This window comes from Cricetulus griseus, chromosome 8 (genome assembly GCF_003668045.3).
Source record: "Cricetulus griseus strain 17A/GY chromosome 8, alternate assembly CriGri-PICRH-1.0, whole genome shotgun sequence".
Taxonomy (NCBI): domain Eukaryota; kingdom Metazoa; phylum Chordata; class Mammalia; order Rodentia; family Cricetidae; genus Cricetulus; species Cricetulus griseus.
Genome location: NC_048601.1, coordinates 56,625,932 through 56,652,809, shown reverse-complemented (window position 1 = coordinate 56,652,809; position 26,878 = coordinate 56,625,932). Strand labels below are relative to the sequence as shown.

Below are 26,878 nucleotides of genomic sequence, written 5' to 3'. Positions count from 1 at the left end.
CACTGAGCTCCTGGAAGCCTGCTGTAGGCTACGAGGGAGGGCAGATGACTTGACTGGGTTGGAAAGCGGGCTTTCCTTAATGCCCCCAAGGCCCTGGTGAGCACAGTTTGCTACTATAAAAACTAGTTGCACAGTTTTGTTTGTGAAACTGGCAGAGTTTTTAGATTATTCTGAAGGACTCCCTTCCTTTTGCTGGATAAGCTACAAATCCAAACAACACCAAACCAACAAGAAAGAGGAAACAGAAAAGCCCTTTCTACATTTGCAGGACATTTGGTTTGACTGATGTTATAATTTCCTGCAGCAGTGCAGAAATGGGTGGCCAGACAGCCTGTAGCTTAGGAGGAGGACCCTACACTCTGTAGGAGAAAGAGAAGAGCCAAAAGGCAAGAAGTTCTTGGCCACTGAAGACTTTGGTTGGATTCATACTCTCAGATGCTCTGAAAGCTGACAGTGGCATGATGGTTTGTACCTAGGAATATGCAAAACTCAAAGTGAACACTCCCTTCTCCTATCCTTCTGTAAGTCTAGCATTCTCTTTTCCTCTAATTAGGCCACCTTTTAGTGACACAGGGACTTTGCTTTTGTCTAGATGGTACTGGCAGTGATCTGGGTCCTTCTGTCTTGCCTCACTATGAAGAGTCAGGTTTGGAAAAAAAGACCGGCAGACTTGGGTGGAAGTTGCCTCTGGGGAAGCAAGAACAGGTCAGGAGAAAAGGAATTCCTCTGAGGCTGGAAGCTGTGGATATTTCAGTGACCTGGGGAGCCCTTGACTTCCAAAACTGGGGATAAAGATGTCAAGTTCACTGATGGCCAGGGTTTAGCACACAGCTTTGTTGTATGCTAGGCCAGAATGGTGAGACATCACCAATTGTCATACCTAAGGAAGAGTAATGGATCTCTAGAGAAGTGAATGAGTACTGGCTTAAATATCGGACTATCTTCCTATTTCCACTGGGTAATGAGAACTCTGGCCCTGGCTTGTGTCTAATGAGGAATCCACATGAGAGATACGAATTCTAGACCCTAAAGCCACAGGCCTTGTCCCCAGCAACTGGGATTTGCTTAGTAGTTCTTCTGTCAGGACTGAACTGCATGCTCTGAGCCAATAAGAGTACCAAGCATTCCAGGAAGCCGAATAGAAGAAATCCTTTCCCTAGTGCTGATAGGAAAAGTCTCTGCCATCAATCCCACACCCAAATGAACTGGTAAACCAAAGGTCTGTAAGGAACAAAGAAAGAGAAAGTGCCTAGCTGGGTAGTACCAGGCTGGTTTAGTTTGTCAGGCTGGAGACCACTAACAGGACCAGGATTTAAGTTTAGTTATTGGCATCATTGGGGAAATTGGAAGGACTTGCCTCAAAGTCATTAAAAGTCACAAGTGAACAATATACTTACTCTCTAGATATCCTAGAGAAGAAAGTCATTGGGAGAGAGAACCATGGGAGAAAGTTAACATGAAACCATCAATTCTCAGCCTGTCTCTTGGCTTCAAACACAGAGCCCAGCATCCTACTCTTGTCTATTCTTTGCTTCCCCCTTCCATTTGGCACATTCTCCAATACTACCCCCTCCCACACACAAGTAAGAAAGATACACCTTGATTTCTGTTTGTCTAAAGCTCTACTCTGACCTTCTGGACTTTAGCCCTTGCCTTTCTAGGGTTGGAGCATGACTGGATGCTCATACACATGGACTTTTTACACTGCCTTGATACAGGTACTCTTGTGACTAGTCAGTCTTAAAAAGCTCTTTGACATGGGTCTGCCAATTCTCGACAGGTTAGCAAAACCCAGAGCCAGGTTGCAGTGCATACCACTGGCACCTGTGTGACACGTTGGCTAGCTTTGAGATGTTTGGTGCTGGATAAGCCAGTTCAGTGGAACCACATTTCTGAGGAGCTCTGCTCTACATATCATTAAACCCCAAGCACTAGGACATGCTTCTCTGCTTACCAGACTGGCCTGAGCCAAAACTAAACCATCTTACTATCTTTTCTTGTCGTCTTTAGGTAAAGACACTTTAAAAAAAAATTAGGCTGCAAAGCAATAAAGAATCCCATTCTGATTTGTACTTATAGCTTGTTGGAGCTAAGAATTACAACTGGATTACCAAGTGCAACGATCAAGATGGCTGACAGCACCTGTGGTAGCTTTAAGAACAAGGATGTTTTCAAGGTGCTGAAAACAGGAAACTGGCCTTGTATGCCACCCCTTACCTCCTTCCCACCTCCCCATACAAAGCACAGGGCTGGGTACTCACTTCTCAAGCAGGGTCAGAGCAGTCACAGGGTTCACCCGGAGGTACTTGCAGTTGGGTTGTCCATAGTCAGCAAGGTATGTGGACCAATCCCATTGAATGAAGAGGTCCAATAGCTGAAAAATACCCCAATATCCAAACCAAGGGTTAACCAAATAAAGGAAACCAGAAATTCCAATATTCTTTACTACCAAGTAGCTCTTGAAATACAGAACTAAACATGTAATAAAAGCAAATACAGCTGTAGACTACACTACAACTAGGAAAATAACCAAGTAAATGCCAGATGATAGAGTAATTTCCACCACAAGCACAAGTCCATTCCCGAGACCCCATACTAGCAGTGAGCCTCAGAAGCTAGCCTATGGAGAAACTATTCTGGACTGATGTCAAATGCAGGACCCATAGTAATCACTCATTCATTTGAGACATGGCTATCATGAGCTTTCTATACACCAAGCTCCACCTGAGGAGCACAGAATTCAACAATGAACAAATTAAGTGGGTGCACTCCACAATGCAACTTCAACCTCAATTAGTGCTGGTGCTCCCCATACTCTGATTCTGTAGAATGGTCAATGTCCTTGACAGTCTTACTGCTGTTAACCCATTGTCCTTTACAGTTTGAGATCAGGTGCTACATTTAGTTAGTATCTTTTTAGTTGACTTTCATCTGGACTATTTACATCGCCCTTTTCTTATATGATACTGATATTTTGAAGACTGTAGTCCCCCTGCCTCCACTTTTCCCTCATCTTTGTTTTGTCTGATACCTTCTCAGATGTAAGTATGTATTTCCAACTAGAATTCTACACAAGTGACACCATGCCCTCCTCTGGGTCATAACTGGAGGCACAAGTTTTCTTCCCCTCCTCACTGGTAATATTAGTTTTAACTACTTGGTCAAGATTTCTGATTCTTCAACTATTTAATTACCAGGTTGTACTTTGTAACTAGTAAGATACTGGGGAGAATATTAATAATTTATTTCTATTTTATGTGTATGAGTTTTACCTGCATGAATGTATGTGAACTATGTGCATGCATGGTGCCCTTAGAGGCCAGGAAAGGACATTGGATCTCCTGGCACTAGAGTTACAGATAATTGTGAGCCAATACATGTGTACTGGGAACCAAACCTGGGCCCTTTGCAAGAGTAGCCAGTTTTCTTAACCTCTGAATCACCTCTCCAGTCTCTGGGTAATATTTAACCATTTATCAAAATGGTTTAAATATGAACACAATCCATAAGAATAGTAACAAAAAAATAGAACTTTTTTTTTCTCAAAAAAAAAAAAATAGGCCAGTTGCTACAATGTCTCATTCTGTGAAGACACCATTTTCAAGTCTTAGTGAAAGGAACCTGTGGAATTGACCAACTGTGTGTTCTACTTCATGCCCTCAAGAACCTTACAAAAAGCAGTCCCAATACGACATTTGCAGAATGTAATAATGGAGTGACAGAACTGAGGTTGATTGCTACAATCACATTCCTGTGTATTAAACTGTTACATCTTAATTATTTATACGGCTCACTTGTCAACAGCATAAAAATAGAGAATAGCATCTTGAAATTTATCTCATTCCATGTTCAGTGATAAAAGGGTTAACCATTCTTCCCATTATTTTTTAGAGGTAAGTCCTTGTTTATAGAGTCTGAGGGCAATCACAAGCTGAAGGCAACCACTATACAGAATATGGTGACATAAGGACTCTTGTGTTCACCAATCCAGGCACACTTCCAAAATATTCCCAATAGTCCAGTTTTATTTCTGTCCAGAAGGCTGGGTGCCAAGGACCAGATATAAGCACAGTACACATAAGCAGCAATAGTCAACATATAAGATTACAGTCAACAGACTCTGAAAATTGAAAATGGCAGACATAGTGAGGCTGGTGCTGGTCCAGCCACATAACCCTTCTGGGTCAGGGTACCTTGGGTAATATTTAAACTCACACAGATACATTGCTCTTGATCAAATATTTTTCCTTATATAAAACATCTAGGGAAGACTCTTTCCTGATCCAGCTGTCAATATTGTTAACAAACTTAGGCTATCCCACCACCTTTCTTCCCTCAGCATTGATCACTGACTCAGCATTCATTCTGCTATTAGGGAGTGCTCCTCTTTCTCTCCTGTGTGGGTTTCCTACTGGTACAGACTCTGGGGTCCCCACTTCTTTTATTATTAATTAATTTTTCAATTTTACATCCCAACCACAGCTTCCCTCCCTCTTCTCCTCCCACTCCCTTTCTGCTCCCCTCCCACACCCCTAGTCCATCCCTCCTCCATAATCGATCAGAAAGGGCAGGTCTCCCATGGGCTTCAGCAAAGCACAAGACTAAGCACCTGCACCTGTTTTCAGGCTGGGCAAAATAATCCAGCATGAGGAACAGGTTTCCAAGAGCCAGCCAAAGCCCCAGGGACAGCCCCTGCTCCTATTGCTGGTAGTCTCACATATAGACCAAAGTACACAACTAGGTCAGTCCCATGCAGCTCCTTGGTTGTTGGTTCAGACTCTTGTGAGTTACCATGAGCCAGGCTAGTAGTTTCTGTGGGTTTTCCTACAATCCTTCCTCCCTCTTCTCAGCATGGTGCAATGTTTGGCCCTTGGTCTCTGAATCTGGTATATGCCAATGGGATCCACACTTTTAATGGTTTATACTTAGGACTTGGACTGTCCCAGTGTTGACAAGCAAGAGTCCCTTCAAGTTGGGCATATGTTCCTGTGTTATGACCCATAATTTCTGGAGCACTTCTGACAGAGCTTCCTGATATAACAAGAAGTTGCATTAAACCAGTTCAGTGTTACAATCAGCCATTATTTGGGGGAGGGGCTATGAAAAGGGGGATTTGGATGCCAGATGTGTTCTTTGCTACTGGAATATCTCTGTTCCCTGCTATTGGGGAGGAAATTATGGAGACCTAAGCTCTTCAATACACGGCCTACTAATATGCTAGTACTAAATACACAGGCATCTCTTAAAAACTCTGAGCACCCACAAATACTTCTAGTTTCAAACCTCTCACAGGTTCTCTTTTTGTTTCCCTGGTGAGAACCCTGGATTTCAACATCTTCATTTCATTTGGTTAACCTTAAGTACTTCTGAATTGGACTCAAAATTGTTTGTATATACCACTAAAACAACAACCAACAAACCAAACAAGGCGATGGAAGATGGAGCTCAGGATTTGTTTGCAGTTTTTCCTTCTAACATCAAACACCATGCTCATAAATAACATGGATAAGTCTCTATTCTGTTCAGTTCAATGCAGCTGGTTCAGTTTTGTTTTTTAATTTTTTTTTAAATTAGGTTCTCCCCTCCCCTATTGTTATTTTTTAAAGTATGTAGGACTTTATCATGCTTATAAGAGTTGAAACCACAGAAAGGTTGAAGAACCCTGAAGCGTTACTTCTTCCCTTTGCTCCAGTTCTTCCTATGCCACACTGATAACAGCTCCATTGCTTTTCGGGTGTTCTTCTACAGTTTTGATTATGAAAAGAAAGTGAATACAGGCATGCTGCTGCTTCTCTTCCTCCTCCTTCTCTTCTCTTTAAAGCTCTCATTTTCTTTTCCAGAAAGTAATAGCCATATACACACTTCAGAGACATTCGTAAACGACAGGAAGATAGGACATGGAGAAGAAAGGAGGCAGGGTACCATCTCCCAAACTTCATTATTGAGCATGACCTCCCAAGTTTTTAACCACATCTGCACACTACAAGTGTGAAGTCTATTTGCATTTTTCTTTGTATTAACTCATGTTTTAATCATTGAAATGTAGAAGTACTTTGTACCAGCATCAGTCCTGAGAACCAGTTTGACATCCATGCACTAGCACTAGCGCCACAGGAAGACAGATGGAGCAGCTTGTCACTGCCTCTTCTGAGGGGCCCATCTATGTACCATCCAAGTTGCCACAAGCATCACTGTTGTAATCTTCTGCACCTCCAGGATCCATCCAACAAGTGCTTAGGTATTAGCCTGTAACTCTCACCAATAGCCGGGTGATGATTGTATGCACAGGACACAGTTAAATGACCCCAAAGCAGCTGGGACAGAAGATTGTCAGCAGAAAGGATCAGAACATGGGTGGGTCCTGAGCTGGTCAGAGGATCTGTGACTAAGGGTCTGTTTTAAACTGGTAAACCTGCTGAATGTGCTGGCCAAGTTACTAACCAGACACACAGACAGTTCAGAGGAAGAGATGAGCTACCTCTCCATCCTTAGTCTTCTCACACCAGCTTTCCCGAAAAGGGACTTGGATGATTTTTACTTGTTGGTTGTTAAAATTGCTGACTCTGTAGGTAGTGAGTGACCTGTGACAGAATGGCAGAGGCATGCTCAATGTTTGTGATATGCTCACTATTGTTTGTATTTTTTGAGAGATACATAAAATGTTAACTTTTGAAGTCTAAAAAGTTTAAATGAAATAACCAAACATTTTATTTTCATGGGATTTAAAACAAATTAAAATAGGTTTTTGTATCTTGATTTTCTTTTCCTTCTTTCCTTCTTTCCTTCCTTCCTCCTTCCTTTCCTTCCTTCCTTCCTCCCTCCCTCCCTCCTTCCCTTCCCCTCTCTCTCTTTCTTTTTTGGTTTTTCGAGACAGGGTTACTCTGTAGCTTTGGAGGCTGTCCTGGAACTTGCTCAGTATACCAGGCTGGTCTCAAACTCAGAGATCTGCCTGTCTCTGTCTCCTAAGTGCTGGGATTAAAGGTTTGCACAACCACCTCCCAGCTCAGATTTTCTTTTTCTTTTTTATCATTTCAGAACAATTTTTTAAAAAATAATTTTCTCCATTCTGACATACAGTCTAATCTCATAAATAGCAGTTGATATTCAATAGCCAGCCTAGGTTTATGTTGCTTTCTTTAGGAATTGTACAAATCATTTCCCACAGAATCTTTATATACTATAGAAAATAAATTTTATTTTCTTTGCATTTGAAAAAAATGATTAAAATGATGACCAATATCTTTTTCTTAATGTTTCAAAAGTTGACTAGAATTTAATACTTTAAGAGATACCATCTCACATCTGTCAGAATGGCTAAAATCAAAAACATTAATGACAGTCTATGCTGGAGAGGATGTGGAGAAAGGGGAACACTCCTCCATTACTGGTGGGAGTGCAAGCTTGTACAGCCACTTTGGAAATCAGTATGGTGGTTTCTCAGGAAAATGGGAATCAGCCTACCTCAAGATCCAGCAATTCTACTCTTAGGCATTTACCCAAAGGATGCACATTCATACAACAAGGACATCTATTCAACTATGTTTACAGCAGCATAATTTGTAATAGCCAGAACCTGGAAGCATCCTAGATGCCCCTCAACTGAAGAATGGATAGAGAAAATGTGTTACACTTACACAATGGAGTACTAGTCAGCAGAAAAAAACAATGATATCTTGAAATTTGCAGGCAAATGGATGGAACTATAAGAAACCATCTTAAGTGAGGAAACCCAGTTACAGAAAGAAAACATGGTATGTACTCATTCATATATGATATCAGATTTTCTAAATATGATATAAATATAGTTCTGCAAATGTTTTAAGGGCATCTAATATGTGCAAACAGCTGAGCCGTGTTCTGGTAATATTAAAATGAGTAATCTTTCATTACACAGGAAAATAAAATACATGACTAATTTACCCAGGCTAAATTAGTTAAATGTTATCAAACAATATACTGACTCTTCCTCTTTTTGAGCCACAAACTGAAAAACCAATGTTTTCCATTTGTAGCCAAAAATATACAAATTGTGCTACAAGAGCACATGCATGTGTACACACACAGACACAGACACACAGACACACACACACACTGCTATTAACTTATTCTGGTTATTCTGCCTGAAAAATGGTAAAACCATGTCAGGAATGTCAAGTAATAGATATGCTTACATAAGAGAAAGAGTTCAATATAAAAATGTTCTCTGCATATTTTATTTATTTATTTATTTACTTGTTTGTTTGTTTGTTTTTCGAGACAAGGTTTCTCTGTGGCTTTGGAGGCTGTCCTGGAACTAGCTCTTCTAGACCAGGCTGGTCTTGAACTCACAGAGATCTGACTGCCTCTGCCTCCCGAGTGCTGGGATTAAAGGCATATGCCACCATGGCCCAGCCTCTGCATATTTTAATAGCAGCAGCAGATTTTGTTTTCTTATATAATTTTGAAATGGTTAAAGAGTTACATAAAAGTTGCAAAGGAAGTTTAGGCAATTCTTTAACCATCTACCCCTATATCCAGCTTTTGTTGTTGTTGTTGTTTTGCAGGACTATTTTAAACCCAGGACTAGGCAAGCTTGCCACCACTGCACTACAACTCCAGCTGTACTTCTCTTTAATGTCCGGTCTTACTTCACAATAAACAGAACTAAAAAAATGAAATTTGTATCAATGAAACTACAACTTCATCCTAATTTCACCAGATTTCTCCTTTAACATCCCTTTTCTGGTTCAGACTCTTAATTCAATGTTCTGCACTGTACTTGGTATGTCCTTCTTCAGTCTCTCAATATGTTACAGTTTTTCAGCTTTATATTTCTAAACCTTGGTACTGATGAAGATTTCACATTGTGTCATTTGTTTGGTAAAATATCCCTCAATTTGGGTATACCAAATAGCTTTCCACATATTAGAATGAAGCAGAAGTTCTCAGTCTGGAAGTGACTGTGCCTTCCAGCAGCACAGGCTTGTCTGGAGACTTTCTGGTTGTTACAGGCTGTGGTGGTGGTGATGCTGGTAACCAGGATTTTTGTTTTTAGGGATTTTAATTTTTATGTAGGTGTGCTTGTGTACAACATAATTGTGAGCTGCCCAGTATGGGTGCTGAGAACTGCTCTTAACCACTCAGCCATCTCTCCAGCCCCCAGTCCAAAGCCTTTATAAAACATCTCAGAGTGAAACCACTTATACTTTATTTTTTCTAATATGAAGGGATATCATAGCCATTCTTCTGTACTTTCCAATAGAGCTATATTTGAACCCAACATCTAGAAACTTTTTCTAATCAATGATCAGATTTGAGTTAATTATAGAAATGCTGTATTTTTTAAATATATAAACTAGAAGTCATTTTAAGAGCTAAACCAGATATAACATTTTTGGGAGTATTTCACTATCAAGCTGGGAGAATAAGTGCCAATATCTGTAGAGTAGGACACAGTGCTAAATTAGAGCTAATTTGGTCAAAGGAGAACTCAACTTTGATCTCAAACAGAAATAATTTGTTTATGATATTCATCAGAATTAAACTGGTGTAATAGTTTGTGATAGTTCATAAGCTGCAAAGGTTAATTAACATAATAAATTCTGATAATAACTAGTTATTATACAAAAATGTGTACACAGGGACAGCACATGAAAAGGGACCCGTGTTGAATGACTACACTTGTGGAGAACCTGCTTTGCTTCATGCTATATTTTTTAATTACTTTGAACCTTCCTCTTGTTTAATATCAAGCTGTAATTCTGATTTCAGGATGTAGGGAGAAAGAGAAAGACAGGATTGGCAATACATAGCAATCATAAGGTACAAGAAGGTGGGGATGGTTTCCTGGCCTGCATTCTCAAAGAGGCTATAGCTGTTTGTTTTTAAATTTTCACTGATTCTGTTTCTGAATTAGGGGCTCCCCTGAAGCTAGGCCAATTGTTTTTTTTCTCTTTCTTCCTTCCTTCCTTCCTTCCTTCCTTCCTTCCTTCCTTCCTTCCTTCCTTCCTTTCTTCTTTTCCTTCCTTCCTTCCTTCCTTCCTTCCTTCCTTCCTTCCTTCCTTCCTTTCTTTCTTTCTTTCTTTCTTTTTTTGGATTTGTAGCTGAGAGAAACTAGAAAAATCCAAAGCAGTCAAAGGCAAAATCTTTTTTGAAGCTTAGCTATCTAGACAGAGAACAGACAGATTCTAACAGCAGGACAAACACTAAGTTCCAGGAAAGATCGTCGGGATGGGACAGTATAAAGATGGGCCAAACTTACAGTTCGTGTTTTCCAAAACCAACTTGCTAGGTGTACCAAGCCTAGGATCATTCTAGGTGGCACTAGGGAGAAGAATGTTTGAGGACAAAGGAAGATCAAACTGGAGGGATGCATCCATACTGGGAGGGAACCCAGTCTTGGATATTTGAATATAGGGTTCCAAGGAAAGGTGTAAGCAGTGCAGAAGAGCCCAGAGGATTCTGGTCATGTCTGCACTGGCTCCACTGGGTAGCACTGGCCCAACCTCATGTTGTCAAAGCTTCCCCTTTCTAGTACGATGCAAAGATTCCACATAGGACAAAGGATGGTTGGACCAAAGGTAGGTATATATAGCAATGGACACCTTGATAGGAGCCAAACCCTGCTTCCATTAGACTTGATTTGTTGACAAGTTTCTCTTGAACAGGCCCACTGATTCCTGTAGAAACTGCTCTGGAAACAATAATGTCCTTGAGGTAAAAGGAAAACTTGAATGTATATATACCTTATATACATCCAAAAGAATTCTTCATACAAACCAGTACAAGATAATAACGATACCATGTCTTTCTGAGATACGTACATAACACCACAAAATTCTAACTATACTGTGTCTTTTGTTAGTACAGTCTTTTTACAAAGGGAATAGGAACATTAGAACACTAGGCAGAAGTCTGTTGCTCACTGACAGTGACAGGATAAAATTTTTCACATCATCATAAGGCATTCTTCATAATGTACAACCTACAGGTACTTTTTAGGTGGCAGCAGGGCATAGAAAGAATAAATGCAGGCTCAGGGCTCTCCAACTGAGAGTGTGATCACAGTTAAAGCTTCTATCAACAGCTGAGGGCAAGCCAAGAGAAAGACTGTAGAGAAACTGCAGAACATCAGACCCAACCATGACCCATCTGCGTTTATTGCCAGGATTTCCCTTGACCCCATGCCCTTAGCCATGCAATTCAAAGAACAGCTTTGGCCTGCCTCCTGCATGACCTCAGAAATGTTTCCTGATACAGACATCTGGGCAAATGTCATAAGAGGAATGAAGAACTTTAACAAACACAGTACCAATAATGTAGCAGGCACTCCCAGGTACTGCACAGGGAAGATAGTGAGATGCCATGTCCAGTCTTGAACTGAGGCTGGTAAATGAGCAGATGCAGAGTGATGGACACTAAGATACTGAAGAGGATGACATACTTCACAAGAAGGCCTTATAGATCCAGGCCAGGTAGGTGGGGATTGCCAGGGATGAGGTAGGGGTGTCAGGCAAGAAAGTTGACAAGGTAGTCTTTGAAGAATACTTTGGATATAACTATGAGAAGGGAAGCAAGGAAAATGACATTGATGTGCTAAGTTAAGGGGACTGAGTTTCAGCTGGAAGCCTTTATACTTGTTGTATCAAGGATGCTCCCTGGTATTTTCTAGGGCAGAAGATGGAAAACTGTAATCATCACCTACTTTTTTAAAATAAAGTTTTATTGGAACAGAGCTGTGTTCACTGACTAACATCATAGCTATGGCTGCTTTTATGTAGTAATAGCTGAGGCCAGTAGCTATGATAACCACAACATGCCAGGAAAGCCTAAAGCTGTACTTTTGGAATTTTCAGGGAAGTCTGGCTTTAGATCCAGGTCAAGAAGGGCAGTTTTTTGGTGTGTGTGTGTGTGTGTGTGTGTGTGTGTGTGTGTGTGTCATAGATCTCTCTCATATCTATTAAATTAAAGAAAGGAAGGAAAGAAGGCAAGGCACTTAATCACAAAGGGGTGGTAAGAACTTCATTATTGTAACAACTGACACCAGAATTCTTTTAGACAGAAGTGTTTGGGAAGATTTTTCTGCTTGAGTGAGCCCCTCAACATATAGAAGCATCTGCAGATAAAGGAGAAGAAACCTTGCTGCTGGTTATGAGGCAGACAAACCTTTATCCAAATTTACCAAACGGCAGAGAGTGAACAGGCAAATTAATAAAATCGAGAATGAAAAGGGGCATATAACAACAGACACAGAGGAAATCCAGAGATTCATCAGGTCATACTTCAAAAACCTGTATTCCTAAAAATTCGAAAATCTAAAGGAAATGGACAATTTTATGGATAGATTTCACTTACCAAAATTAAGTCAAGAACAGATAAGCAAGTTAAATAGACCTATAACCCCTAATGAAATTGAAGCAGTCATCAGAAGTCTCCCAACCAAAAAAAAAAAAAAAAAAAAAAAAAAAGCCCAGGGCCAGATGGCTACAGTGCAGAATTCTACAAGAAATTCAAGGAACAGCTAATACCAATTCTCCTCAAAGTATTCCACACAATAGAAGCAGAAGGGTCATTGCCAAACTCTTTTTACGAAGGCTTCAATAACCTGGATACACAAGCCACACAAAGACACAACTAAGAAAGAGAACTACAGACCAATATCCTTCATGAATATTGATGCAAAAATACTCAATAAAATACTATCGAATCCAAGAACACATCAGAGTAATCATTCACCATGATCAAGTAGGCTTCATCCCAGGGATGCAAGGATGGTTCAACATATGAAAATCCATCAATGTAATCCACCATATAAACAGACTAAGGAAAAAAAAAAACACATGATCATCTCACTAGATGCCAAAAAGGCCTGTGACAAAATCCAATACCCCTTCATGATAAAGGTCTTGGAGAGATCAGGGATAACAGGAACATGCCTTAACATAATAAAAGCAATATACAGCAAGCCAACAGCCAACATCAAATTAAATGGAGAGAAACACAATGCAATTTCTCTAAAACTGGGGACAAGACAAGGCTGTCCACTCTCTCCATACCTCTTCAATATTATCCTTGAAGTTCTAGCTAGAGCAGTAAGACAACAAAAGGAGATCAAGAGGACACAAATTGGAAAGGAAGAAGTCAAACTTTCACTATTTGCAGGTGATATGATAGTCTACATAAGTGAGCCAAAAAACTCTACCAGGGAACTCCTACAGCTGATAAACACTTTCAGCAAAGTGGGAGGATATAAGATTAACTCAAAAAAAAATAAAACTATAGCCCTACTATATACAAATGATAAATGGGACTGAGAAAGAAATCAGAGAAACATCAGCCTTTACAATTGCCACAAACAACATAAAACACCCTGGGGTAACGCTAACCAAAAAAGTGAAAGACCTGTACTGTAACAATTTTGACTCTCTAAAGAAAGAAATTAAAGAAGATTCCAGAAAATGGAAAGATCTCCCATGCTCTTGGATAGGTAGGACCAACAGTAAAAATGGCAATCTTGTCGAAAGCAACCTATAGATTCAATGCAAACCCCATTAAAATCCCAACACAATTCTTCACAGACCTTGAAAGAATAATTCTCAACTTTACATGGAGAAACAAAAGAACCAGGATAGCCAAAACAACCCTGTACAATAAGGGAAATTCTGGAGGCATCACCATCCCTTACTTCAAGCTCTATTACAGAGCTATAGTCCTGAAAACAGCTTGGTATTGGTACAAAAATAGACAGGTAGACCAATGGAATAGAATTGAAAACACTGATATTAACCCACACACCTACGAACACCTGATTTTTGACAAAGAAGCTAAATTTATATGCTGGAATAAAGAAATCATCTTCAACAAATGGTGCTGGCATAACTGGATGATGGCATGTAGAAGACTGCAGATAGATCCATGTCTATCGACATACACAAAACTTAAGTTCAAATGGATCAAAGACCTCAACATAAACCCAGCTACACTGAACCTATTAGAAGACAAAGTGGGAAATACCCTTGAATTAATTGGTACAGGAGACCACTTCCTGAACATTACACCAATAGCACAGACACTGAGATCAACAATTGATAAATGGGACCTCCTGAAACTGAGAAGCTTCTGTAAGGCAAAGGACATTGTCAGCAAGACAAAATGGCAGCTCACAGACTGGGAAAAAATATTTACCAACCCCACATCTGACAGAGGGCTGATTTCCAAAATATACAAAGAACTCAAGAAGCTAGTCCCCCAAACACCAAACAATCCAATTAAAAAGTGGGGTACAGAACTAAGTAGACAATTCTCAATAGAGGAATCTAAAATGGCTGAAAGACACATAATAAAGTGTTCAGCATCCTTAGCCATCAGGGAAATGCAAACCAAAACAACTCTGAGATAACATCTTACTCCTGTCAGAATGGCCAAAATCTAAAACACCAATGACAGTTTATGCTGGAGAGGATGTGGAGAAAGGAGAACACTCCTCCACTGCTGGTGGGAGTGCCAACTTGTACAGCCACTTTGGAAATCAGTATGAGGACTCATCAAGAAAGTGGGAATCAGTCTACCACAAGATCCAGCAAGTCCACTCTTAGGCTTATACACAAAAGAAGCACATTCATACAAGGGCATCTGTTCAACGATGTTCATAGCAGCACTATTTGTAATAGCCAGAAATTGGAAGCAGTCTAGATGCCCCTCAACCAAAGAATGGATAGAGAAAATGTGGTACATTTACACAATGGAGTACTACTTAGCAGAAAAAAAACAATGGAATCTTAAAATTTGCAAGAAAATGGATGGAACTAGAAGAACCATTCTGAGTGAGGTAACCCAATAGCAAAAGGACAAACATGATATGTACTCACTCATATTCAGATTTTAGACATAGAGCAAAGGATTACCAGCTTACAATCCACACTGCCAGAGAAGCTAGTAAACAAGGAGGACCCTAAGAGAGACATACATGGTCCCCTGGAGAAGGGAAAAGGGTCAAGATCCCCTGAGCAAATTGGGAAGAGGTGGGAGGGAGCTAGGAGAATGAGAAGGGGAGAAGAGGAGGGGTGTGGAGGACATGAGGGAGCAGAAAGGTTGAGTCAGGGGAAGAATAGTTGATAACAAGAATGGAGATACCATGATAGAGGGAGACATTTTAGGTTTACAGTGAAATCAGGCACTAGGGAAATGTCTGCAGACCTACAAAGATGATACCAGCTAACTATCTAAGCAACAGAGGAGTCTACCTTAAATGCCCTCCCTGATAATGAGATTGATGAATGACTTATATGCCATCCTATAGCCTTTACCCAGAAGCTGGTGGAAGTGAAAGCCGACACCCACAGCTAAACACCAAACTGAACTGGAATCTAGTTGCAGAGGAGGAGGAGTGGTGAGCAAAGGGGTCAAGACCAGGCTGGTGAAACCCACAGAAATAGCTGACCTGAACAAGAGGGAACTCTTGGTTCCCCAACTGATATCTAGGAAATCAGCATGGGACTGATCCAGACCCCATGAACGTGGGTGTCAGTGAGGAAACCTCTGAAATCTATAGGGCCTTTAATAGTAGTTCAGTACTTATCCCTAGCATAGGAATAGACTTTGGGAGCCCATTCCACATAGAGGGATACTCCCTGAGCTTAGACACAGGGGCATGGGCCTAGGCCCTATCCCAAAGGACATGACAGACTCTGGAGACCCCCCCCTATGGAAGGCCTCACCTTCCCTGGAGAGCAGAAAGGGTATGGGATAGGTAGGGTGTTAGTTGGGGGGGGGAGAGGAGGGAGAGGGAACTGGGATTGACATGTAAAATAATCTTGTTTCTAATTTAAATAAAAAATTGAGAGAAAGAAAAAAAAAGATCATCACCTGTCTTCTTAACCAAGCCACTTGCTGGGTTGCTAGTCCAGGCTTACAAAGGGTAAAAAAGTGAGGAAATCTTACTTTAAGCCAGTGTTGAAGGGCTGTTAGGACACCAGTGTGAACTAAACCAAAGGCTTCAGATCAGACCAAGTGGGCTGCTGTCCCAGAATACTTAGTGGGGCTCCCTACATTGCTCCCCATGCCTGCTGGTTGGTTCATTCAGTATAGGACTTCTCAGGCTATGTTCTGTCAAACCATCAGTATAGGAGATCTACTACTGAGATCCTGTCTACTGAGATCCTACCAAGTGCTGGTACAGTGGTACATATTTAAATAATTTTATGAGTCTGCACAATTGTGTGACAGTTTGCAGTGACCAATTTTATAGATATCAATAAGAGAGTGAAGTAACCTACCCAAGACCATTAATTTAGTGACTAAAGGGTTTCAGCTTTAATTTAAAAGTTCCTAACTCCAAAGTGACACCCTTCTATAATGCAACTTACATCTGGAAGAAAAAAGATAACAAGGACTAAAGTTCCTCCCTGTTCCATAACTGTTCTAATTCCAGAAAAGTAGACAATAATTCATCTGAGTTCTTTTATGCCCATTTTTTGCTTTAGATATAGCTAGCACTTAATCTAACTCATCAGTTAACAACAAAGGAATCAGATGGCTACACATATTATCCAGGGAAGTCTGTATTTAAGTCCTTACATGAACAGGCTTCTAGGATGTGCTAAGAGCTGGACAGACACCTGGCTTGCCCAGTCTGTGTAAGAGCTGGAGCTTGAGAGGTGTCAAGGGCAGAGCAGATACCCAGTGAAGCCCCAGGAAGCAATGGAAGTCACTGAGGGGACCACATGCAGAGAGTACTGCTACAGGGGTAGAGTGAGTTTACACTGCAGAATCAAGAATCCTTTCCCAAGCTGGCTAAACTGGCAAGTATAACTTAATAACTGAGGACAACAAGGTAGCTAGCTGTATTGAGTCACTCCTAGGGGAGACAGGAATGCAAATCGAGACTTCCCAAAAATTAGATTTCTACACTTTAGCTCAGCACCATATTTATCCCCCAGTGCTCAAAGGCAGTGCACATAGCAGATCTAGTAGGTGAATTTGCAAAATATCTCTTCAGGAGTTTGTGTGTGTGTGTGTGTACATGTGGCATGTGTGTGGGAGAGTGGAGGGAGTGAAGTAAAATGCCTTCAGCTCCCTTTGTCTTTGTTCACTGAATTCTCACAGGTGAAGGCAGGGCTAGCCATGTTCTGTGAAAGACTCTAGTGACCAAAGGCAGTTATGCTCACAGAAAGTAATGTCTTTAGAATTATCTTGTTTGTGGGACAAATGGCTCTTGTCCAATCATAGGTACTCTTCCTTTTCTCTAAGAATCTCTTTCTAAAACTGTCCTCATGCCAGAAATGGTCACAATGTCATTTCCCTGAATTGTCCTTTGAGGAGAATTTTGTCTGCCATGTTTAGAACATTCAGGATACTCTCAGTTTGCTCCATTTTACTGGTCCCTTGGTTAGTCAACATACTGTAGACCTCCCATATTTCTTTGTTAGCTTTAAACATTATCCCATAGCTTCTGACTCTAATGTATAAGGCAGAAGATCTGTACTGTAGCTTGGGACCTATCTATCACAATTACCCTTGCTGGTGAAGACTCTTTTAGAACTTACTTTCACTAACAGTGAAGAACCTAGACTCTTCCAGCTCTAAGATTCTAAAACTAGTAAGTTTGTCTAGAAAGCCAATAGCTGAGATAGCACATTTCTCATATTTAGCAAGGATAAGGCTTGGTAGGAGCTGCAAAAGGTGTGCCATTCCTTATCCTCTCCTTTGTAAAGGAAGCGACTGAGGTCCAGAGAGAGTCACTGTGACAGAGCACATGACTGGGCCACAACCGTGGTCTAAGCCCTGACTTTGTTTAACCTTTCTGTCTATAGAACACAATTTAAACAGCGGTGGAAAATTGAAATGTTTAAGAACAACATATATAAGGGGCTGGAGTACTCTGTTGCTCTTGCAGAGGACCCGATCCAGGTTCAGTTCCCAGTACTCACATGCTGGCTTACAACCATCAGCAGCTCCAGTTACAGGGAATCCCATGCCTTCTACTAAGCTCCTCAAGCACCAGGCTTGCATGTAACATGCATGCATGCATGCATGCATGCATACATACATACATACATACATACATACATATGGACAAAATATTCAAATACATAAAATAAATCTAAAAAAAAGGATATTTCATATCAGATGCCTAGAGATGATATATCAGATACCTAGGGAGGTGAAGGAGAATGACAGGAAATTTTAGTTACTGTTTTAAAATTAAGTAATAAATAAGTATGTTGAATATTGTGGCATGTGCCTATAATCCTAGCATTTGCGGTTCTTAGTTCAAAGCCAACCCTGAGTACATATGAGACCCTGGCCCAAAAGATCAAAACTAAAAAGAAAAAAAATGCAAAAAGTACACAAAATCCATGTTACCCCTGGTGAATAAATAAATGCCAATATTTGTCTACTCTACATAAGGACTGAAGAAACATGATCATAGCCTACCTCCACCCCCTCATTTCACATGTTCTCATGACTACTTGGCATCTGCTATGTTTTCTTATGCCATATACACATGTACACACACACTCACACAAACCACTGTGAGTAACTTTCTGTCAAAATTTTATTAATTAAATTTATTCATTTATGCAGGGTGTTGGTGGTGCATACCTTTAATCCCAGGAGGCAGAGGCAGGTGGATCTCTGTGAGTTCGAGGCCAGCCTGGTCTCCAGAGCAAGTGCCAGGATAGGCTCCAAAGCTACACAGAGAAACCCTGTCTCGAAAAATCAAAAAAAAAATCATTTATTTTACATACTGATTGAAGTTTCCCCTACCTCCCTTCTTCACATTCCCTTCTCCTACCTCCCCTACCCCCAATCCACTCCTCTTCTGTTTCTATTCAGAAAGGGGCAGGCCTCCAATGGGTATCAACAAAGCATGGCTTATCATAAGGCTAGGCAAGGCAACCCACTATGAAAAATAGATTTCCAAAGTCAGCCCAAGCATTAGGACAGTCCCTGCTCCCACTGCCAGGAGTCCCACAAATAGACCAAGCTACACAACTATCACAGATATGTGGAAGGCCTAGGTTTGTCCCATGCAGGCTCTCTGATTGCCAGTACAGTCTCTATGAGCTCCTATGAGCCCAGGTTATGCAACGTACCTTTTTATCCATTCTTATACCCTATCCTTATTGACCAGTCCAAATTCATTTATTCATTTGAACTGTTAAATACTACTCTCCAGTATGTAAAAATACAAAAACATACTACAATATGCTTCTCAGTTATTTCTGGTAGAGAGTTGCCCAATTGTGTTCTGGATGGCAAGCAGATGTACTTAATGACTGCTGGTACTCAGACAGTAGGCTAGGTGAAGGTGGTGAGATAGGACTGTTACGCAGTATTGATCACCACATATTGAATGTATGATGTCAAAATGTCAGGTCTGTGTTGCAAGCAGATCCTGAACCTGACTCATAGCAAGTGACACAGAGAAAAGGCAGAAGTTATCAGTCAAGATCCAGATGCTAGGAAGCTGACTGAAAGTGTCCTTCGATCCTTGGAAGAGAACACACAGAAAGACACACTAAAGAGCTAGTTGCGAAGCCTGTGCTGCCCAGAATGAAGATGAACACAAGCAACCCTCCTCCAAAGAGAAAAGTGAGGGTTACAGTCCTACTTTAGAATCCTTAGGAATGTATGGCTGACCTGGAATGACAGGATAAGCTTGACTTTCATGGCTACCTTCTTTGCCTCCGAAATTCTCCAGGAGGCAACAGTGCCTATTAGCCAGCAACTGAGCTGGGTAGGTAGGAAAAGTCAGGAGAGAAAAGAAACCTTGGAATGGGAGAGCTTTAAATCACTTGTTCTCAGAAGTTTGAGGAGGGAGAGATCGCTCCCTTAGTCTGCACACATGAACTGAATCTATCTTTTTATGTGGCTGGAGCATCGGGATTTTACTGTGAAGGTATGGGGGTCTTGATCCAGCATTTTATCTGCATTTTTATTATCTCCTCATTGGAGCATGGTCTGTTGTTGGGGTTCAACAAATCATTAGGGGGTTCTGATTCATAAATAAGATGAATTTTTGTTAAAACCTGCCTCCTTCATCAAATTAGGATCTGAAAAGAGGTATGGTAAGTGAAAGCACATTTAAATGTCACTTTGCTATTACAGTTGTCAGCATGGCCACCACAGAGGTGTCATTATTAATCAAAGGTTCCACTGCCCTTTGTGAACTTCACAGGAACAGGAACCTTTTTGACTTTTGCTTCAATGTAACAGCAAACCAAGACCTTGGCTCTCACCCAAGCTACAACTCCCTTTTCCCATCCTGTCCATGTCCTGTGGACCAGAGCCATCTGGACAGTTTCCACATTAGCATTTGTCACGTGACTTGTCCCTGGGAACTGAGTTCCATTAAGGAAGGACCATAGCAAGTACCAGGCCATCAGTATATGGTTTTCAAGAGACCACCTACAGTTTTGACAGTATGAATGTGGTGTAAGGATGAGCAGTCTATATTTTTACCTGTGATCTCTCTCCCATGTCTATAAGAACAGACCAAGGTGACACTGGAAAATGACCACCTTATTCTAGGTAGTCCCCTTGTCTAGTCCTTTCCATATTGTGATGTGCCATCTTTCTGACTTGAAGATGTCATCTGTAACTAAGCTTTTTTCAATTCCTTCCTGTCTTCACATGGTTCACAACACTGAGCTGGAGATAGAGGTTGTCCAGGTGGCCAGGAAGCCTTTGGGTATGGTGAGAAGCTGTTTGGAGCCATCTCTGTCACTGCCTAGATGCTACAATCAGCTCCGGCCTCTGATGCTTCCTAACTCATGAGCTCTGGGGCCCATTACTAACTTCTCTATAAAGTGGGGATAACTTGGCTGGGTGAAGTCCTCAGCAGAGCCTGGCAGCTAGAAAAGCTCAGCCTGTATCAGCAAAGGTAACGGCACAGAGTGAAGATGGCAAACATTCCTGTTCACAGCCTAATTCACGCCTTTTCTGATTCAGAAAGACTTCTTTTCCTGTCTCCTGTCCAGATCCTTCACACATTGGAGGTTTTTCTTCCTGTCTCTGGCACCCGTTTCACTTGTTGGTACCATAGCCTATCTGAAACTACCAGTTACTCCTTTGATTTGGTCTCCTTGAGAAGATATAAATACCTCACATCAGTATATTTTTTTCAGCTTCAACTTGTACATGGGCCTAGATCCATGATAGCTTAGGACAGTGTATATGTATGTGGGGGTCCTACTTTCTGATCCCAAAGAGGTACCAAGCATAATACCAAGGGGATTTCACAGCTAAAGGGTATGCCCTTTTGGATGTTCAGTACTTTTGACTTCCTTTACCACCTGCAACAGCCAAATGATGACAGCCTATACTCTGTATACCCACCAGTGAGCAAGGAGTTCTAGAGGCCAACTCAAGATTAATTCTTGCTGTGCTGGCTAGTCTTATGTCAATCTGATGGAAGATAGAGTTATCTGAAAGGAGGGAACTTCAACTGAGAAAATGCCTCCATAAGATCCACTGTAAGGAACTTTCCTGATTAGTGAATGATGGGGAAGAGCCCAGGCCATTGAGGGTGGTTCCTTCGATGGCCTGGAAGTCTTGGGTTCTGTAAGAAAACAGGCTGAGCAAGTCATGATGAGCAAGCCAGTAAGCAGCACCTACCCATTTCTATACATGGCCTCTGCATTATTTACTGCTTCCAAGTTCCTGTCCTGTTTGAGTTCTTATCCTGACTTCCCTTAAGGATGGACTATGATGTGTCCAATAAGCCAAATAAATCCTTTCCTCTCCAACTTGCTTTCGGTCATAGTGTTTCATCACAACAATAGAAACCCTAATTAATACACTTGTTCAGGACAATTTGTCAAACAATAATCTAGTCCAGATCTGGGAGTACCCATTACATATCCAATTGCAAGAAGTTAGGCCTGAGGTGTAGCAGAAAGCTCCCCATGTAGATTAGTTCTGGTCCAGCAGTTTTAGACTTCCAGGTGCAGGATTTACGATAAGTGAGAGTTGTTTACATGCCTATTTTTTCCTATAAGCACACATCCCTAACCCTGATTATTAACACTGCCTTTATATATTTCTTAGAATTCTCTTGGCCAAGGGATAGGTCTGAACTGGGCTGGAAACTGTAGCACAGCCCTACAATGGAGACAATGTCACACAGGACTCTATGCAAACACGTCCTCAGCTTTTTCTGATACCAGCAAAGCCCCTATTCATCTTTTTGTTTTAGTTATTTCACAGATACTTTCACTGCTCTGCTGTGAGCAATTTGAGGGCATTCTATTTGTCTTTGTGTGTTAGCTCTGTAGTAGAGAGTGAAGGAACTCAGTGAAGGCTGCTGATGCAGGATTGAGAGCACCACAGGAGGTTAGTCTAGCTCTCAGCAGCAAACATCTTTCACCTCCAGGGCTACCCCTGGTTTCCTGAGGTTAGTTCCGGGATCTGGCTCAAGGGGCGCTAGTCTCCAATCCCTGGTAGTGTTTCTCTAACAGGCAAAGAATGGGTGGAAAGGCTCAGCCAAAGGAGATTGGACTGTTTACAGTTGGCCAGGCCAAGATTAGTGTGAACACAACATATGCCAGGTTCATTGGAAGTTACATTTTCCTTTTGTTTACACATTGTAGAGGAGACCAGAAGGGAAAAGCAGGTGACCTCCTGTTAACCTCGCTGTCTGCTGGAGGCTGCTGCCCTCACCTCTGAATGAACTTTCAGATTGTCTCACACAAGATTCACCTTGCCTTGAACTTGTACGCCTGCTCTGAAGGCCCCAGTCACGTAGCTGTGATTAAACATTACAGAGTGTCCATAAATTTACAGAAGTATTATTGTGGCTTGCTTTCCTTTCTTCTTTGGGAGAGGAAGAGAGCAATGGGTTTGGATCAGTGGGGGAGTTAAAAAAAAGGAAGTTCAAAATCAAACAAACAGTTCCTTTTTGCAGTCTTGAACAAAGAGGAAAACAAGGCATAGGTATTCCAGAAAGAAAGGGACACATTTGGTCATGGGAGAAACCAGAGTTCTAGAGGGCTATAGAGCCCCATGTTTGGCAGCAGTGTCGTGGGGCTCAAGGTCCTATTTTTAGACAACCTCAAAATTTGGAGCTGGAGAGATGGCTCAGTGGTTCAGAGCACTGACCACTCCTCTAGAGGACCTGGGTTCAATTCACAGCATCCACATGGCAGCTCCTTGCTGTCTAGAACTCCAGTTCCAGGAGACTCAACACTCTTAAACAGACATACATTCAGGCACAATAATGCATATAAAACAAATTTAAAAAATTCACAGGTGGCACACAAACTGGTCTGTCCTGAAAGGACTCTTGAGAGAGGGAGGGATACTTTCTTTTGGGCTTGCTACATGGTGTAGGCAAGTGACAAGGTAGCAGGTGAGGGAGAGGAGGCTGCAAGAAAATAGATTTTTTTCTTTAAGCTGCTATGAAAGATGAGGAAGCCCAACATCTGGGATCTTTCAGCAGAGACGGGACAAAGACTAGACCATGTTCTAGAAGAAATGCCCAAAGCTGACCAGATTACCTAAGAACAATTATTTCTATGATTCACTTCTTTATGCTTAAAGTAGGAAAAACAGTGGTATCTCACTGAAAGTTTGCTAAACTCTCAAGGACTCCAAAGCCAAGAGACGCCTACAACAGGCCTGTGCTGTCATGAGGCAATGAGACTTCTATAATCAGAAAGGCCAGGAAGTACTCTATTTGATCCAAAAGAATTGTAAAAAATCATCAGGAAGCCCAGACTGAGGTGACAGGCACTGGCCAGCAAAGCCACCTTTGGAATCAGTTGTCCTGTCTCTGGTTACTTAGATGGCAGTGACAGGGTGCCAAAGAAGCTCATTGTTTCTACAGCTGGTGACGCAGAGTCCCTTAGAGTAGTGAAGTCCAGACAGGGTCTGTCCACAGGAGGAAGGCAGCCAATGGCTTAGCTTAATTGTTACCTCTCAGCAAGACTTATCACTTCTGGAAGATCTGCCAGAAGTCAGACAGAGGCCTTGGAAGTGCTCAGGCACTGTCTGAAATATAGAGCTGTGGCAGGCAATGACATGGCCATGGTGTTAGGGAATGTTCAAGTGATAGATTTAAGTTGAGTGTAGGAGTTCTGAGGTCAAGTTCTGTTCTGAGGAATCTATACAGTGGAGGCAGGGATGTGGGAATCCCAGAGAGGCTGAGAGCAAGCAGGGTGCTGCAATGAAGGGAACAGTCCGAAGTCAGGCAAATAATGAGACAAACACATTGGTACCAGCTAAGGGCAAGGAGACAGGCTTTGTAAGGCAGATAGATACTATCAGACACACACAAGGAGAAAAAGCCATCTAATGCCAAAGAGAGCTATGAAATGAGAATAGACTTCCGGTGGGAACATGGAAGAGTCCAAAACTGATTTGTTGAGAGCCAAAGTGGACCAGGTACTACATCACTACTGTATAGTACTGCATGTCAGTAGTACAGCTATACTCATCTAATCCTGAGATAGACATTGTCTTTGTGTCTGTCTACACATACAGTAACTAAGCATCAGCAATTTAAGCAAATGCTCACAATCAAACTGCTAGGAAACAGAAGTTGGAATTTGACTCCAGATATATTCGATTTGATGCATATGCAAATCTAAGAGTAGAATTATAAAAACAGAATTAAGGATGCATAAGAGTTCATGTCAGCTGGACTAAGCAAATTTCCCCATTGTTCTTTAGAACTGGCTTAAGACCCCATCTCTAGAAATCCAGGAATTCCACTCTCAGTGTCCTGAACTCCATTTTTATACACTGCTTATGAGCACAGGAAGTGCTGTTACATAGGTTCCCACTCCTCTGTCCCTTACAAGTGAACAGCTGATGATGCCATAAACCGGATGCTGATATGGAGAGGAGCCTGAGTATTTTATATTTGTAGCTCCCAGAATAAATGTCAGTTCTTTGAGGGCTAAGGTCCACACTGTGGGATCTCAATATACTGTGTCTAAATCCTTAGAAACTAACAAGAAGCTCTTGATACTTTATGCATTTGTGGGTTTTTCCCTTTTGCTAAAGTTACTAGTTTTCTTGTGCACTTCTCTAAAAAAAAGTATGTGCTTTAAAAAAATTAGAAAACATTTTATTAACACAGAAGCATAACGGGAAAAGATCACTCATAATCTTTTCTTCCCAGGGATAATAAATGTCAACAATTTCATGTCTTGCCTTTTAAGAATGTTTTTCTTACCCAAAATAGAATAAATTATACATGCTGTCAAAAGCTGATTCTCTGAATACAACATGATGCTTTTCACATACAGGTAGACAATGCAGTCTGGGTCCCTTTCACATGCCTCTAGATAATACAGTCTGGGTACCTTTCACATACATATAGACAATGCAGCAGGGATGCATTTCACATACAAGTAGCTTAACTTTCTTCATCATTTTGAAAGATTCAGGGTATCTATTATTAATGGCTATCTATCTTACCTAAACTGAACATGCCCCTCTTTTTAATGTATATTTTCCCCCCAGTTGTCTCTTATATTATCTGGTGTCTTGACCGAAACATGTAAAATATATCTTTGCAAATTTCTTTTAATATTTCCATCAGAAATGACAATATATGAGGGGTAGAAACAGGATGGTCCCCAAAGTGGATTGGCCAGTCAGTGACCTTCAGGTTCAGTAAGAGATCCTGTTTCAAAGACTAAGGTGGAGATGGGATCAAGAAAGATGGACTTCTGGCTTCATTGAATGCTCACACACACATAAACACAAAACAAATACATACCACAGGAACAGAAGAAATGACAGTATAGCCTGAGGTAGAGTCCTGGCTTTTGCACTATTGTGACTTTGTTTCTCTCTGTGTTACAGCTCTGGCTGTCCTGAAACTCACTTTGTGTACTAGGCTGGCCTCAAACTCACTGAGATCTGCCTGCCTCTGCCTCCTGAGTGCTGGGACTAAAGGTGTGGGCCACCACTCTTCCCCACTCCCTCCCTATCTGGAACTTCAGTCTCCTGAGTGTGATAACATACCCAGAGATGTATCTGACTTTTCTGTGGTCTAGCTTCACAGACAGATAATACACCTATCAGGAGGTTGTAGTGTAGACTGAGTACTCACACAAACACTCAGAACAGTGCATTTCACACAGCTATGCTGGACAAAAGCCAGCAACAGTGAAGACTAATAATGATGATGCATTACTAAGAACAGGACTTGATGTCAAAGGTTTTGCTCTTCATTAATTATCATCCCTGCAGAATGGCCTATCAATTTATACTCATATTAGCAAGGATTATGGGTGTTTTGGAACAGAAACACTTCCAAAAGAATGAACCTATTTCTGTTAGAAATATCAGAGGGGCAAACTCAAAAAAGCTTGAGGTATATGATCTTAATGACCCCTTTATACCATGAAATCCTGTGCTTCCTTCTATTCCTAAATTACATGAATGTAAATAGAAGTCCCGAGAACAAACTGGAAGTATCTGACTTGAGTTGGAAAGAAAGTACCAGACTGTTGTAGAGAAGAAAGTGTTTTATGGCTTGTAAAATGTTTTCAGATGTCTGTACCTTTTAGCAGGAACACCACCTAAATATTTTCTGTAAAACATCATACTTTCCAAATGGTACATCATTAGGGATGACAAGGCTACAAAGTAACCAAAGATGCTTATATTTATCTCTCCCTCATACCATGCTATATAGCCTAGACTGACCTCAAATTCACTATATAGCCAACCTGAACCAAACTCTCCATTGTCCTGCCTCAGTTTTCTGAGTGCTGGGATTACAGGGGTGTGTTGCCATACCCAATAAAATAGCAGATCTCATCCCAATTCCTTTCTAGTTCCTTAGACTCAGTTTTATGCCTCAGAACAGAATTGGCCCTGAGGGAGGGGGAGCTTTCTTGTACCCTTCAGCTCACCACCTCTCCTCAAATTCCTTATT

General features: G+C 41.2%; 1 protein-coding gene and 1 pseudogene across 3 annotated transcripts in view; both read right to left on the bottom strand.

Moving 5' to 3' along the window:
- Exoc6b (exocyst complex component 6B) overlaps positions 1-26,878 on the bottom strand; it is a 407,149-nt gene that overhangs the window by 4,395 nt on the left and 375,876 nt on the right. For all 3 annotated transcript variants that reach the window (XM_035448826.1, XM_035448827.1, XM_035448828.1), the window contains one exon: positions 2,262-2,374. In XM_035448826.1, coding sequence (XP_035304717.1) covers positions 2,262-2,374 — 113 coding nt within the window. The remainder of the gene's footprint in view (positions 1-2,261; positions 2,375-26,878) is intronic.
- On the bottom strand, positions 3,567-4,463 carry LOC113836979 (annotated as a pseudogene).